Source organism: Podarcis tiliguerta (genome assembly GCF_965153285.1).
Source record: "Podarcis tiliguerta genome assembly, chromosome: 6".
NCBI lineage: Eukaryota > Metazoa > Chordata > Lepidosauria > Squamata > Lacertidae > Podarcis > Podarcis tiliguerta.
In genome coordinates, this window is record NC_139539.1 from 32634212 (window position 1) to 32650823 (window position 16612).

Here is a 16612-nt window from a genome sequence, read left to right on the forward strand (position 1 = left end):
AATTTTAAATCCATCAAAATCCAGGTGCTACTGGATTGGCGCTACTGCAGGTGCCACATAATGCCAAACCTCAGCAGGGAGCAAGAAGGACCAGGGAGGAGGAAAGTGGTTGTGAGCTCAACATGTTCACACCTTCACATCAAGCCATGGTTTGGCTTATTGTGACATGTGAACCAGGCCACCATCTGCCTTCGTTTCTTTTGCCAAAATTTGTGTTCCTTTTTGTTCTCTTCCTTTGGCGAAGGCTTCCATTTTCTGAAGGAAGCCTTCTGGATAGCTTCCTTGACTCTGCTGGCCTCCTCGTTGCTCCGGGGGCATCTTTCCTGATCTGTATGCAGTCTAGCTGAGCTTCTAGTTTTGGACAATCCTTACGCCCAAGAATTTTAGATAGTTTTGACACCTCTTGACTTTCCCTTTCAACTTCCCTTTTTACCAATCCCCTCATTTTGGGGGAATTTCCTCCTTCAAAGTTGGGCTTTGCCCACTGATATATATGTTGACTTTTTCACCACTGCGGTTACTGTTACTATCTGGTCCAACAACCCTTATATCTTGTACCAGGTTCTGGGCACCACTTAAGATTAAGTCCAGGACCATCACCCCTCTACCCAACTTTTCAATGATTCCGTCATTTAGGGTATCTAGAAATTTTTAACTCTTTGTCGTGACTGGAATAAACATGTGCCCAGCCTGTGTGGTGATGACTGAAGTCAGAGAGAGACCCAAAATTATGAGCAAAATACTGATAAGGAACCTTAGGCTCCCCTTTCGCCAACTCTCCTTTTCCTACTCCTGAAGTAACGCTTTATAGATTATGTACATGCATTTCAGTTCTTAGGCAAGGTATGGGAGAAAGGATAAGCATGTGTGAAGGGGAACTAGGTTCTCAGTGCATGGTATTGCTTCTCTTCCAGGACAAACAGGATGATGACGATGATGATGAAGAAGAAGGGGAAGGGGAGGGGGAACAGGAAGAGGAGAAGGAACCAGAGAACCTGGGCAAGCTGCAGTTCTCCCTAGACTATGACTTCCAGGCTAACCAGGTAAGGCACCCAAATGAATAGGTGGGGCGAGAGAGAAGGGGAAAGGCTATGCACCCAAAGCTGTTGGAGAGATGTCACCCAGAGGGAGAGCAATGATAGCAGAAGCAGTTAACACAGTTGGTAGCTGTGTGTTATTTAGCCACACATGTCAGAGAGCCTCAGTGCCATTTTGATTTTGAGGGAAAGCTGCTTCAGCGAGATGGCAGTATTTGTTGAGAAGCAGTATATGTGAAAGAGAAGCTTTGCTCTTTCCCTGCCCGCAGCTTTTCCACTACAGGCCCCCCTAAAGCTGATTTTTACCCTCACAAATGTACCAGGTGAAGGAGCTTGTGTGTGTGAAGGAAGAGTTATTTGGAGCAGGGAAGTTGAGGTTAGGAAAAGATTAAACATCCCCTTCTCTCATTCCAAATTCTCTCTCCACACTCTGCTTTTCCTTTGAAAATAGTGGCATGCAATTTTATGCTCTTTTTCTTTTACAAACCAGGTGATGGAATAATGGTACTTTCCCAGTATACTTTTATTTGTAAGAAGTAATGAGAATGGCTATCTCTTGATGGTTAATGGGATAATCAGCTTCATGGGCATGACATAGTGGCCAATGGGTTTATAGGCCCAGTTTGTGCATGGTGCTAAGCCAAACATAATGGCTTAGCATGACAAAATGTGTAAGCTCCAGAAAAATGATGGAAGTTGCTTGGCTCCTCTGGTTGTTTTGCTGCTGCACTAGTCAAAGCCGTGGTTTGGCTTAGCGTCTTATCCAAGCCTGGCTTGCAGTTTTGGTTTCTCAACAAATAATGAGCTTTAACCAAAGTTTGCCCTGTGGTTTGCAGCTCATGATTTATCTTGGAAGGCTGAACTACAAACACAAGTTTGGGTGATATGTTAAGTGAAATCATGGCTTGGCTCAGTTTGGTAGAGCAGCAAAGCAGCCAGAAGGAATGGCCGAGATCTCTCCCAGAGACTGCTTGTTTGGGCTGAATCATGGTTTGTTTTAATGTTACAAAAGGGTAGTGTCAGTATTTATTGCAAGCAAAATGAAAAAGGGACACATTGTTTTAGTTGCTGCTTTTCATTCTTCGTCATTATTTCACTTATTAAATTACTATACTGCCCTTCTTCCTAGGGCGGTTTACACTGTACAGTTATGCATTTTATATATCATAGCAATAAACTAAACTAAATAAGATGGTATTGCTAGGTGAATTGAAGAATAACACCTGTGAGTGTAACACAAAAGAGCAGGACAACGTAGGGCATCTAGCAAGAGCAGAAGGAAGGTGACAGTTCATATTAGTTCTGAGGCCAATTTCCTTCTCTATGCATTGTGCTGTTTGGCATGTGGCCTTGCAAAGCCATTTCATTTCCTAAGACCTATTTTTCCCTGACAGCTCACAGTAGGGATCCTCCAAGCAGCTGAGCTCCCAGCACTGGACATGGGGGGCACATCTGACCCTTACGTCAAAGTCTTCCTGCTTCCTGACAAGAAGAAGAAGTTTGAGACCAAAGTGCAAAAGAAGACCCTTAATCCAACCTACAATGAGACCTTTGTCTTCAAGGTAAGACTTCTGTTGGCCTAGGCATCCTCTGCAGAAGATATATTGCACACAGCTAGAACACTGACATATTTGTGGTAGCCCCCGAGAGAAAGAAAGAAGTACTGCAGGGAGCAATACCCAGTGTCGCTTGGAGAAAAATGGGGGGAAAGTAATTCCTGGCAGTAGAAACTAAATGTATTATTGGCCAAGATCATTCCAACAGAGAGTTTGTTCCGGGTGCCAAAGCAGTTATTGAACCACAGTCCTCTGTTCCGTGTAACAGATTCCATATCAGGAGCTGGGTGGCAAGACGTTGGTGATGGCTATCTATGACTTTGACCGTTTCTCCAAACATGACATCATTGGAGAAGTCAAGGTGCCCATGAACACGGTGGACCTGGGGCAGCCCATTGAAGAATGGAGGGATCTGGAGAGTGCAGAAAAAGAGGAGGTAAGGAGCTGATGGAAGTGGAAGCATCTTGTTTTCTTTCCTTGCCTTTTGCTGCTGTTTTTTTCCATTACCTTATTGCTTTTTTTTACCTCAGCTGTGCAAATGTGGGTACTGATACTTAGCACTGTATGAAGGAGCCCCACACAGAAGGGGAATTTTGCTAAGTTTCCTGAGGTCTTTGGTAGGAAGTTGGCATTGGAGAAATGCAGATTTAGAAGGCTTAGGTTCTTGCTGGGCTGAGCTGCCTTCTTTAATGAAGTCTCTCAGCAGAGCATCTCTGCACATCAGCCTTCTGCTACTAAGTGGTCTTTGTGGGAGATCATTTGCCTCTTGTCGGTACCAAAGGAATGGAAACTGATTGGTCAAGTCTAGAAACCAAGTTCTCTACTGCCTAGTTGGAAGAATAAGGTCTTGGATTAAAAAAGTGTAACATTGATAAGTCAAAAGTGATGCATATCAGTGTGTGTGTTTGTGATAGTGGGGAATCCCTAAACCCTAACTACATATAAACAATGTTGAGTCCAAAATTGGCTATTTATTATTTCTCAGGAAATAAATCTTAACATCATTATGGGTTTCTCACCTCAGTGATTTCTGAGGGGTGGGGGAGCTTGTTATTCCTCCTGCCTTAGACTGGAGCTGTGCACCCAGCCCGTGTGGTTATATAGGTTAGTGCATTGGACCAGGGGACCTGTAAGACCAGGGGAGGCTCACTCAGTCAGGAACCCTCTGGGTGATTTTGAGCCAGTCGCTATCTCTCAGCCTAACCTACCTCACAGGGTTGCTGTGAAGATAACATAGAGAAGGTAATAAATTTATACGTCACCTTGCCCCCTTGAAGGAAACGGGGAGATATAAATGTAATAATAACTAAAAATGCATAAAGACAGCTCATTGTACTTTGAATGTATTGTCCGCTGTTCTTCTGGTTTTAGTATTAATGCCTGTGTATAAGCGTACCAAAATATGGAATAATCTCGCTGTTATTTATTCAATTTCTCACCCACCCTTCACCATAAAGTCCCAGGGTGGGTTACAGCAACTTATAAATGCAATATTAAAATAAGTTAGAAACAAATTACAGTCAAGCGAATAGGATGGTCCTTAAAGTATATATCTCAAATGTCAAAGGCCAGGATAAAGAGGTGCATCTTCAGCGTGTGACAGACAACATAAGGAAGGTGTCAGATGCTTCTCCTGCTCCTGACACCAGGTCCTTTGCTTTCCTGGCTGGAGGAGGCGATGGTGGCCAGAGTTGCAGTGACAGGGCAACATTCAAATTATTTGTCTGCTAGACGGTGAGAAGGGGCAGCACCTTCATAGCACAGTGTGAACAGGGCAGTTGCGTTATGCCATGACGCCTAAGGACTCTGAACTTTTATTGGTGCTGAGTAGAACTCCAGATTCCATTGCTCTCCCTGTTTCCCTTGACAGCCAGAGAAACTGGGAGACATCTGTATCTCGTTACGATATGTTCCCACTGCCGGGAAACTCACTGTCTGCATCCTGGAGGCCAAGAACTTGAAAAAGATGGATGTCGGTGGACTTTCAGGTGAGTGCAGAACAACTTCATGCCCACCAGATGGCACCTCAGAGCCAGGACTGAAGGATTTTCTGGGCATTTTTGCACAATGAGGCATAAAGTAGTTCTTCCTTTCATTGCTTTGTAATATGAATGTATAACCCAAACCTGCCAAAATGCTGCTTCTTCCTCTTCCTCTATATTATTCCTCTTAATTATTTTGATTTGGGGTTTTTTACCTGCCCTTCACCCTAAGGTCTCAGAGTTCTTTTTTTTTGGGGGGGGGAGGGTCCTTGGCCTCACATTGCTTAAGTCTGAGTGACACCAGCTGCATGGATGCTACTTGAAAATGAAACATGTGTTGTGAGCATTGGGCAGCTTCCCATATGGCTGTGACCATTTATTTCTATGGCTTCTTGACCCACCCACCCCAGAAGGGAGAGTTGTACTGGTGTAGTTGAAATACCTGCAACTGTATGGAAAGTTGCTTCCTTCAGCTTCCTGCATAGGACTGTGGCCATTTCAATCTTGAGATGTCAGCCATTCCACTAGAGAAGCGTGAACCAGCCTTACGCTGCCCCAGGATGTGAGGAAAACCTGATGGGTCAGACTAATGGGTCAGACCAAAGGCTCATCTAGTCCAGCATCCTGTTCTCACAGTGGCAAACCAGATGCCTATGGAAAGCCCACAAGCATCCCCTGAGCTGAGGGAAGCACTTTCCCCACTTGTGATTCCACACGGTGGAAGTAGAGCACGGCCATCATTGCTAGTAGCCTTGTGCTCCATGCATTTGTCTAATCCTCTTATCCCAAGTTGGTGGGTATCTTGAGCTTTTACAAAGAGATAAAGACTCTCTGGGAAGAGGAGGAGGATCCACAGAAATGCATCCTATATAAGTGGCTCTAAACGACCAACGATTCCGGATTATGGAGCAAAAAGTTAATGGCATCTCTGTCCTGTTCCTCTGTGCACCATGGCTAATTCCTAGCTGTTTCCCCTTGAGGTTTCCTTTCAGTGTGTGTTAGCTGCCTGCAAAGTCTGAACTGCTTAGCCTTGCTTTTCAGATCCCTATGTGAAGATCCACCTGCTGCAGAATGGCAAGAGGCTCAAGAAGAAGAAGACCACCGTCAAGAAGAAGACTCTGAACCCCTATTTCAACGAGTCGTTCAGCTTTGAAATCCCCTTTGAGCAGATACAGGTTCACCTGCTTCTCACTTGAGGGAGTTTGGGGGAGGGCCATGCAAAGGGCTCCCAGGTCACTGAGCTCATCCGTGGGCTAATAAAGTCCTCCGCCATCTTACCTTATGCGATCTTATGTTGGCCTCTCAAAGTGCATGGGCCAAATCTCTGAATAGTCTAGCCTCATTTCCTCCCTATTGGCAATGGAAGGGGAATGTTCTCAAGGGATAAGCTTTAAAAAGCCTGGTGGGTTTTGTACAGGGTGAATCCTGTAAAAGATTTGATTTAAATTAGGCATTTTTTTAAACAAGTCCAGGCCTGCTTGGTCCAACCATTCTCTGATGAGGGACATGTATTGTACTGCATTTATTTTATTTCTTTACTACATTTATATCTCCCCTTTTCTTCTGAGGAGATAAAGGCATCATACATGATTCCCCCTCCCCCTTCCCATTTTATCCCCACAGCAACACTTTGTGGTAAGTGAGGCTGAGATATAGCAACCCACCCAAGGACACAGTGTGAGCTTCATGGATGAACGAGGATTTGAACCCAAGTCCTCCCTCACCTTCATCCAACACTTGTCATTGCTGCACCAGCACTCAGTTCATTGTTTCCCATCATAGGACACCAATGTTGTAAAGATCAACCTGAAGCCTGCCAGAGTGCAGTTTCAGTACCTCCAACCAGAGCTATGTTGTGCACATTTTGCGCATTCGGTCCAGACATTATATGGAATAAAGGAGAAGGAAGCATGAGCTACAGCTGCCCTCTTGGTTGTGTCAAAATCAAGTCCTCCATAGATCTCAACATAAAAAAGAACAAATTATAACAACATAAAAAAGAACAAAATATTTAATAAAAAGAACAAAAGCAAACCAATAATCCTACAACATATTCAAAAGGGTATTGGATGTCAGTTAGCCCAAGACCTGGTTAAAAAGGAACGCTTTTGACTGGTGCCTAAAGGTGTGTAATGAAGGCACCAGGCGAATCTCTCTGAGAAGAGCATTCCACAAATGGGGAGCCACTGCAGAGAAGGCCTGCTCTTGTGTTGCCACCCTCTGGACCTCTCATGGAGGAGGCACATGAAGAAGGGCCTCAGAAGGTGATTGCAGGGTCTGAGAAGGTTTATATGGAGACAGGCAGTCCTTCAAGTATTGCGGTCCTGCGCCACATTCCTACCTGATTCTGATTCCGTTTCTTCTATCATCAATTTAGGTGATGATTGTTTAGCTGGTGCCATCTGAACCATACTGAACCCACAAGCGGTTTTTGTGTCTTCATGCAAGCCACATTTGAGTCAAGATATGATTTTAAAGGTGTTTTGACACTGAGAGATTTTGGATTTAATATCTTTTGCTGTGTTGCCCGTACACCACTGCTTTGGTGGAGCTATTGTGGCTTTGTGGTGCCCAACCACCTTTGAAGGGATTGTAGGGGGGGGGGCGACTCTGCAGTGGCTGAACCAGGGATAGGGGAATAGGATAGCTCTTGTGAATACAGAAGTCGGCCATTCCTGATCCATAGGGCCCCCTTTCATATCTAATGATAGTAAAGCATTAAGACACACAGCAGAATTAGATTACATAGCCATTCTATGATAGCATTACCCACGTGAACTGTTTAAAATAGCATGCTTTGATGTTAATGCCTAGTAATGAGTTTAGGGATTTTACAAAGGGGGGGGGGATGAACCATCTCAAGCCATCCGAGCCTTGTCCAAATCCCATAATTTCTGTGTACTTATCCATAAAATGATGTAGAGTCCTATTAACATATAATCACTTGTGTAAATGATGCATAGTAACTAGCTCGCTGTAGCTGCATCCAGGGAGCGTTCTGCAGAATCCATTGTTAAAGCTTTTAACCTGGTCTGGGCCACTTCAAACTGCAGGTGTAGCTCACAGTGCAATGCTATGTATGCCTGCTTGGATGTAAGCCTCATGGAGTTGGTACCACATGAATGTATATAGAAGTGCAGCCTCAGCTGATGCATTGTACATGCATCCATCAAATTTATCAGTTAAAATCTGACAGAATTCGTGTAGTTTCTTGTTTTGTTTTTACATAATGCAGGCACATGTGGTAGCAGATACTTTTTTAGAGGCTTTTCCTCATATAAGAGAGTTTTTTAAATCAATATTTCCAGTTACAAACAATTCTTTTGAGTGGATTAAGGCTTCGGTCCTATAAGCACTTGCCTGGGAACAAGTTTCATTGAACTCAATGGGGCTTCCTTCTGAGAAGGCAAGCATAAGATTGCACTGTAAAAATTCAATCTGAGCAATCCAGTGATTTAAACATTGCAGCCCTAGTCACATACAAATCACATGCATCAAATTTGTGTGCATCATCTCATCTTTGCAGCAAGCTCTTGTTCAACCAAAAATACATGCTATTTCTGATCAGGATTTCTTCCCCAATGAGATTGTCACCTGTTGTGATCCTCTGCTCCTTGCCCATTAATCCCAGAACAATCCCATTGCTCCTAAAACCTCACATGTGGGAACAAACCAGCAACAATCATTTGCAGCCTTTTAAAAAAAAAAGATCAACTGAGGACCTACTGAACTTCAAGCAGAAGTAGTATACCGTAATACTAATTTCTCTTTTCTTGCCTCCCATCCAGAAAGTGCAAGTTGTGATTACTGTGCTGGATTATGACAAGCTGGGGAAGAACGAAGCCATTGGCAAAGTATTTGTCGGCAACAAATCCACTGGCACGGAGCTAAGGCACTGGTCTGACATGCTGGCCAACCCACGCCGTCCCATTGCCCAGTGGCATTCCCTGAAGCCCGAAGAGGAGGTGGATGCAGCTCTTGGGAAGAACAAATAGGCAGCTCCATACCCCAGCATCACCTTCTGAACATTCAAAGTGATCCAGAGCTATCAATACCTCAGTTAGGCAACGTTTGGTTTCTGTTCCGTTCTGTTTTCTAAGCTGCAATACCCTTTCTTTGATGGCTGTAGAGGGATTCTGGATGAACTCGAGAGCATCCAGAGGGGGGAAGGTTTAAAGACACAGCTGTTCCTTTCGCATTCTTCAAAGTAGTTTTGTCTGCTGCATGTTCCATCGTCTCTCTGTGTCGTTCTCTTCGAGCGCAAAGCAAGCTTCGTTCTTGGGTTTCTCCCCAAGGCCACCATGAATAGCAGCACAAAGCAAGCTTTGCTTTTACTCGCTTTGGGATCTTCTTCCTTAAATTGGACCTTTGAATACCATGCTTGGATGATACCAGAGCCTGACAATGTGAGTTGACCAGATACACTGTGCTTGCTTTGGAAGACAGCAAGGTGCACGAAGTGGTGCTCTTGGGAACCATACGAGCATCCTCACACTTCGAGATTGGTGGCCTTCAGCCATTGGCCCACCTAGCAGAGAGGACAAGGAGCAACTCTGGCACTGGAACATCCCTGATTATGTGGATAGCTGGTGGCTTAAGTCTCTTTGGTGAGGGGAGTGTGGTTTTGAGCATACAAATTACCGAATACTAATTGCCCTGTATTATCTAGATCATGCGGTCGGTCTTTTGCTCCCTTATAGTTTTCCATTCTTGAGTAGAACAGTGGAGTGGTACTAGGAGGTTATTGGAGTGCAATAACTACACTTGCGAGTTGCCACTCTTCTGTCTTAAGTGCAGGGCAGAGCATAAAACACACTTTGTTTTTGAAGGACAGCACCATGGGATATTTATGCTAGTAGCCTTACCATGTGGAAATTAGAAGGCCCAGCCCTGCAGGTAAGTCAATTTCTAGATAGTGGTGTTAAACTGGGTGCATAGTGGAAAACTGTAGCAAGAACTTCAATGCAGCTTTGAGACCTGAAGAAAACGGCAGCCCTGGGTTGGTTTGCATACAGTTCTCGTCCTGCCTTGCACTGCTATCTCTCTTTTGTGGACACAGCAACCTAAATCTGAAGAGTTGTAGAGATATTTAGCAGGAAGGTTAATTTGCATCCATATGCCAGAGGTAAGGCACGTGCATTGTATGCAAAAAGATCCCAGGTTCCATCCATTGTGCCCTCAAGTATCACTGGGAATGTCCTCTGTTTGGAGAGCCGCTGCCCACCCGAGTAGACAGCACTGGGATAGGTGGCCTGACTCAGTATAAGACAGTTTCCTACATTCCTAACATCTTAAGGATTTTTTTCAGCCAAAGGCGTATGGGAAGTACCTGTGTTTTTCTAATGCTCTGATGAATGGGAAGAGCAGGTAGGACAAGCAGATTTGCCCAAAGGCCTACAGAATGCTATATTGATCTTAGATTACTTTATCTAATTTCTCAATTAGGAGAGTTGAAGCAGCTTTCGGCTGGGAGCCGTCTTCCCCACCCCCCACCCCCGCAACGTCGCTCTTGGCTAATAGAGGGAGCATTGCGCATGTTTGAGTTTAGAGGGAAAGTGAATCCATTCCAACCTAAGGACCAAAGATGCACCAAAGGCAGCAGCATCTCCTGTTCTATATAGTATTGTCCGGCTGCCAAAAACATTTATGGTTTCTTTGCTGATCCCAGAGGGATAAGCCATATTATCTTTGCTACCTAGTGTTTGCACTGATCCCTGAAGGGCCTGCCTGTTTCATTTGTTGCACCAGATACCAATGTCTTGGACGTATTGACTCCCTGTTCAGGTTGTTGGAGCAGGAAGGATGTAGACACTGGCACAACTCCCAGTTCAAGCTCATCATCTAAAGAATACAGCAATGAATGCGGGCCTGACGCTTTTATGTTTGCCTTGGTTGTGTTCCATTTAGTCACCATGGTGGTCCTCAGACCTTTTGGTGCTGATAGGGGGGAAAACAGATTCTAGCCACGAAGATGGTTGAGCAAGGCTCAGGCTTTATACAAGTTGCAGATTCAGGGAGCAAAAGGCCTCAAAAAACTGTCCTGCGAGGGCAAAATATTTAGCCAAGGAAGATCTCTTGTGCAAGCTTCTTCATTGGCTTAGCTTGGACCGAATCAGTCCTGCTTACCATGATCATTTTAATATTTTGGCTGCATAGCCAAATAGCGACTTATACTTTTGTGTTTGTAGGAATAGACAGAGAGAGAGAGAGCACTGGTGGAGTTCCGAGCATGCAGAATAAGGCAGTCCCTGTGCTTCAGCAGCCTCTGTGGCAATAGTGTCTCCCTTCCTATTCTGGCCACCAAGGCAAGACTTAAGTACCAATATTGGCTTTAAGGTTCTCAGCTGCCTGTCAGCCTTTGCCACCTGTAAGGAATTCTGAGCTTGAAAGAACAGCTTGGCTAATGCAGACAAAGCGCAGGGTTCTTGGGTGCTGTATGCTGACCTCCAAAGGGTTGCAGGTTTCTTTGAATTCTTCGTTTCTCAGCTAGCTAGGCCTGAGGTCTAGCTGGGCGGCAATAACTGTCTCTCTGTTTTGTGCCATTCCAACCCGCAGATGAGAACTGAATGTTCCTCCATATACAAAAACGAAACAAGAATCCTGCTGTATAGCATGACAGAAGGCATCTCCTTTCCTGCATAGGATAGGTTTGTTGGTTTGTTTGTATGGAGGAGCATTCCATTGTGTGATCTTCCCCTTTCAATCTCAAAATGGTACAGCCCAGAAACTAGGCCTTCGAAATAGGTTGTTCCTGCCCAAATGGGCCATTGCAAGCAGAGTAATCCCAGGATCATTCATGTACAGGCAGAGTTAAACCACTTTGGTCGTAGGGGTGAGTAAATACCTTGATGTTAATGCACTTTGGGCCTTGGCTCTGCTTCTTCCTCCTTCCTCACCAACTTTACTACAGAGATGGAAAGGGAGAGCCATCACCAGCTGCTTAAAAATGCTCTAGAAATGTGAAGAAAAGAAGTGGGAGGGACTCTTTAAAGGTCTTCAGCATGCTTCCCTGCAAGTTTCCTTCTTGGATTAATCAAACCTAAAAAGCTACAATTGCAGCCCTGTTCATTCTGCACATTGCTACCATGGTATCACCACCTGTGGGTTGTGCTCCTAAGCCCCATGAAGTGAGACCTGGGTTTACTTATTAATCAGACCTGCAGGACCATATGCAATAGTGCCTATGCTTAATCAGAAAAAAATATCATTGCAGCATCTCTGAAAAGATAGCTTTGGTACTGGTTTGTTCTTTTTTTAAAAAATACAAATATGTCCATCCCCACTAAAGGGTACATTAAATTTGTTCCCGATTAAGGGTAGATAAAATTTGTGCCTCTCTTAGCTTTTAATGCTGCCACCGGCAAAGATAGGGTTTTAAGGCATCCTTGCAGAAGGGTGTCCTTGTGGAGTTCTGAATCTGTCCATGAGATTCTTCTACTTAACCTAGACATGGCACCATCCCTAATCAGATGCCATCGCAACAGCACCACTGTAGTGCCAGGAAGTCCCAATAGCAGAGGGAAGGATCACATGTTTCTGTCCACAAAGATCAAAAGGTGCCTTTGCAGGTTGTAAGCATGGTGGAATAATGAGCTCTTCATCCCTCAGAGATTCTCATGAGGTTCTGCAATGTCCTGCTTTCTTAAATAGTGGGTGAGCACTGGAATCTATGGGTGTGCGCGCATTTGTACCAATGTGCCAGTCTTTGTGTACAGTTCCTAGTCACTGCAGGCATCTATACATTTGGATAAAGGCTGCCAAAGCAATTTGTATTATTTTGTTACAGTGAATTACAGTGCTGATTATCTTCCCAGGTTATGCTTCTTTTGCCTCCTCTTACCTACAGCTGTAGAACCTGACGCCAGTTCTCTCCCACATCCGCCACCGTTTGGTGGGATTACTTTGCTTTGATCTGCAAAATACTAACATTTATAACTGTTTCTAGTGCAGAAGCCCTGTTAAGTCTGTTGCAACGAGAGCAGCAAAGAGTCTTGTTTCACCTTTAAAGCCCAATACATTTATTATGGTGCAAACAAATATATGCCATAATATAAATTTTGTTGATTTGCAACTGTGTGATGTGTTATATAAAGCTTGCAAACGTCACTTCCTTCCCTGGATTGGCAATTCATGCTTCTAAGCAGTGTCACTTGAGGCTTACCGGTTCTTAATTCACACTAAAGAAAGGGGTGCGTGTGGGTGGCAGAATCTATGTGGCACTCCAAATTGCCTCATTGACAATCATGCAATGGCTGCAAAATTCATAAGGTTGGATAGAGAGCTGCCTTTTTGCGAATGGAAAGGACTGGAATCCAGCAGAGGCTCTTGCTGAAAGGAATTGGGGCAACTTTCACCATTCCCCATCTTCCATGTCCTCTGGGAGAGCTTTTCAGGGTGAAGTCATCCTGGCCTCCTGCAGTCTTGAATGGAATTCTGCTTGTGGGAAGTCCGGATCCAGCTCATAGCTTAAATTTACCTTGAGTTAGCATTTATATTGCCAATTCACATGTGGCTATAAAGGTGATGTCTACGTAAACAGATGGCAGTAAGATACAAAGTAATCTATAGCCCCATAATAAGATACTGTGCATGTGGATGCATATATTTCAAGAGGCATGTAGACAGTTTGCGAGGGCTCAGGTGAGCATTGCATTGAAGATGCCTCCATATCAATAGTGGTTATGGGCATAGATTAATCTTACTGAATTAGAACAAATATGTTTGAAGAATTTCAATTTTTGCAAGCAAAAAGGATTGGACTGCACTGCAAAACAGCAACATCGCCACACAAACCCAGTTCTGTTAATCTTCCCCTGCTGATAAACGGTCCAGGGTGTCCTCTTTGAAACCAATGATGTGGAAATATTAGCACTAAGAACCAGGTCAGAACACACAGCCATTAATGAATGGTGTCTCCAACTTCTACAGTTTAAAATGGGAGAGCTGTAACTTTAATACACAATATAAATGTATTTTGGTTTTAATTTCTTTTTCTATAAAGGGGGAGAAAAAGTGAACCAACTCAAGCCATCTGAGCCTCATCCTAATCCCATCATTTGTGTGTACTTATATATAAAATGATATAGAGATCTATTAACATAAATGAAACCCTCTTGTAAGCAATGCATGATGCCTAGCCAGTATGTAAGTAGCAGCAGCATGCAAAGAGCAGAACCCATAGACCATGTGTGTCATTGGCCATTTTCTAGAATACAGTCAGGCTACAGAGTTATTTTTAAACTGTGGTGTGAATGAATTTATTTTACCTAATAAGATGGGGGGAGGGGACTGTAAAAAAATAAATAAGAGAGAGTGGTTGTAACAATGTAAGTTTATTTTCAATAAAAAGTAATAATTTTTTAAATAAAAAAGCAACAAAGCATGCCTGATCCATTTAAAAAAATATTCATAGAAGCGTTGTATGGGGTGGGGTGGGGGATACAACACTAACAATATGGCAGTGGATTTCATCAGTGTGTTGTAATCTATATTTACAAAACTGTAACTTGTTGCATTTTTACCATGTCCTAGTAGCAGCAACATTGCCGCTTCAATGTTCTGTGTCGTGCTGAAGCATTTCACTGTTGAAGCAAATTTAGAAGCCATATTAGATCACAGGCTGCCAGGATCCTGAAACTGGGATTGGCTGACAGGTGATCCCCAGTCTCTCCTCTCCCTCGCTAATGTTTCCCCGCCTCTGTCTTTGTCTATCGTGCTGTCCATGTCTTACGTTATTCCTGGGGACGTTTCTGCATGACAGAGACCCAACTTGGAGGCTGTGACTTCACTTTGGGTTGGAGCTCTGAAGGAAAGCCGTCAAGTATAGGCCTTTCAACACTGGCTGCGAATAACATTGTTCTGAAGTTCTTTCTTGCTCAACAGTCAGGATTAGCTTCAGCATTTGAGGCAGCCATTCAGGGATCAAAACACCCTGGCAGATCACATCAGTGCTGGTGTCTCTTTTAACCCTCTTGTCCACCCATCTTCCCCAGTTGAAGGCTTATCCAGTGGCAGTGGATGGATCTGGGAAGACCACTGTCAATACTTTCCCATGATGCCCTGGAACACCCAACATAGCATTATGGGAAATTTCAATGGGAGGCTGCTTCTTAGCCACCTCAACTGCTGCCAGATAAGCCAATAATTTTTCTTAAAAACCACAATTGGAGCAGTGGGCAGGCATGGGGAAGGTCTATAGTTCCTGTATCAGCATGATGTGTTCATCTAGAGCAGGAACAGCTATTGCAGAACCCTCTGGGTGTTTTCAGACTCCCAACTCCATCAGTCTCAGCCACCTTGAGCTGTAGTCCAGTAATGGCTGGATGACACCATGCCCAGAGGAAGTTTTGGGTAGTGGATGGGAAGGACTCATAGGGAATACTGCTCACCTTGGGGAGGAGAAAAGTGGGGTAGTTTATTTCAAGCTAGGCCAGACAGTGACCCGGTTGAGGCAAAACTCTCATATCTTCTTTGAATGCATGTTTAGCAGAGCAGGAAGGGGCACACCTGCATTGGCTGTGAACCCCCAACATGCAGTTAAAAGTCTGAACATGGCCCATCGATACATGGCAGGGCTTCACAGGAATCTTATCTGGTCAAGGATTTCCCATTGTGTGTTCACTGCCAGTGAGGTTTTGTCTGAACAAGGGGCTGTCTGTGGGGGAAAAGGAAAATGGTGGCATCCTCAAGCAATGAGATTGCTGGGCCCTTTAAGCTACTTCTGTAACACCCAGTTCTGAAAGGAATTATAGGACTATTTTTTGAAAAAGCCTCTGTTCCAAGCGATTGTTGATCCAAGTTTTCTGGCCATAGCACCACTCCATGAGGTGTGTGTTGTGAATGTGCTTGGCAAAAAAACCCCACACCCAATATAGTGCGAACTGGGCTGTATCTCAGCTTATCACCAGCACTATAAAACTGCAGGATGACATCAAAAAAGCGGCAGGTAGCAGGAACGTTATGGATGGATGGAGTACAGATTTGAACATGATGACCCAGGTCACAGAAGGCTACTAAAATCTGCTCCTATCCTTCATGCAGGTGTATAGTGCAATGTGGCAAAATGGGATTGTTAAAGGCAGCACTTCAAGGAACAGTTTGAAAAGTTGGCAAGTCCATTTGAGGGGTGGCAGATATACAGAACGTAAACTCAAGAGGTGGCCTAGGTGACACCCACCCACACATCCAAAAAAGGCTAGAGAAAGGCTTCAGACCTTTGATATTCTGAGGCAAGGCTTTTGCTTCCTTTGCCTCCTCTTCCAGCCAGGCTCCCTGTCACATACAAACGTCCTGAACCAACTCATTTCTTGGCCCCACTTCATTCCCACCATTTCTGGTGCAGCCTGAGCTCTGCAGCACTGACCTCCAACCCCCACCCCTCTCTGCAGGAAGCTGCTTTTAATGCTCCCTTTCCTGTCCTCATGTGGACCGTTTCTGTCTCTATTGTTAAATTGTTATTTTGTAATGATATGCGTCTCCTTATTAAAGAAACTAGCTGAAAGACCCAGCCGTTCTCTGTTTTCCTTACATAAGTGCATTTTTCTTAATAGGAATACTTATTGGATCTCAGAATTAGGAGAGACTCCGCTGGAGGACAAAGTCCCTTTACAGAAGAGGGGATTTTGGCAGAGATCCCATGTTCAAAAGAAATCGGTGGATAGTGAAGGGAGAACCATCCCTGTTTGCATTTTCAAAACAACTTACACAGTAGAAACATCCAACAGGCAAATCAGTGATTCAAGTGTCAGGTGTCATACCTTTCTCATGGAGTCATCTCATATATTACATCCAGTGTTGTCGTCGTCTTCTTTGGCAATCACTTGTAGCCAAGGAATATTGTCTTCCATGAATATGGGCTTAACAGTGTGTCCACAGATGGCTGTGGAGGCCAATTCTGGATCTGCACATCTTTCCACAGTGGGGACATAGGTTTCCGGGTAGGAGCTGATAGGGATTTGCCAAACATGCCTTCCTCTTAGCTCGTTTCTCCCTTTCATCCCGAGTTCGTGCTTCAAAATCCTTGATGCCTTTGGTCGAG

At 44.3% G+C, this 16612-nt stretch overlaps 1 protein-coding gene across 4 annotated transcripts in view; it reads left to right on the top strand.

The window, feature by feature from the left end:
- The window catches only part of SYT2 (synaptotagmin 2), a 145098-nt gene extending 129020 nt beyond the window's left edge, over positions 1–16078 (top strand). For 3 of the 4 annotated variants that reach the window (XM_083444519.1, XM_083444521.1, XM_083444520.1), the window contains 6 exons: positions 915–1043; positions 2432–2599; positions 2862–3029; positions 4464–4581; positions 5617–5750; positions 8364–16078. In XM_083444519.1, coding sequence (XP_083300645.1) covers positions 915–1043; positions 2432–2599; positions 2862–3029; positions 4464–4581; positions 5617–5750; positions 8364–8570 — 924 coding nt within the window. In that variant the 3' untranslated portion in view covers positions 8571–16078. The remainder of the gene's footprint in view (positions 1–914; positions 1044–2431; positions 2600–2861; positions 3030–4463; positions 4582–5616; positions 5751–8363) is intronic. The other variant, XM_083444522.1, reaches the window with a different exon arrangement.
- The last annotated feature ends 534 nt before the right edge of the window (positions 16079–16612 follow it).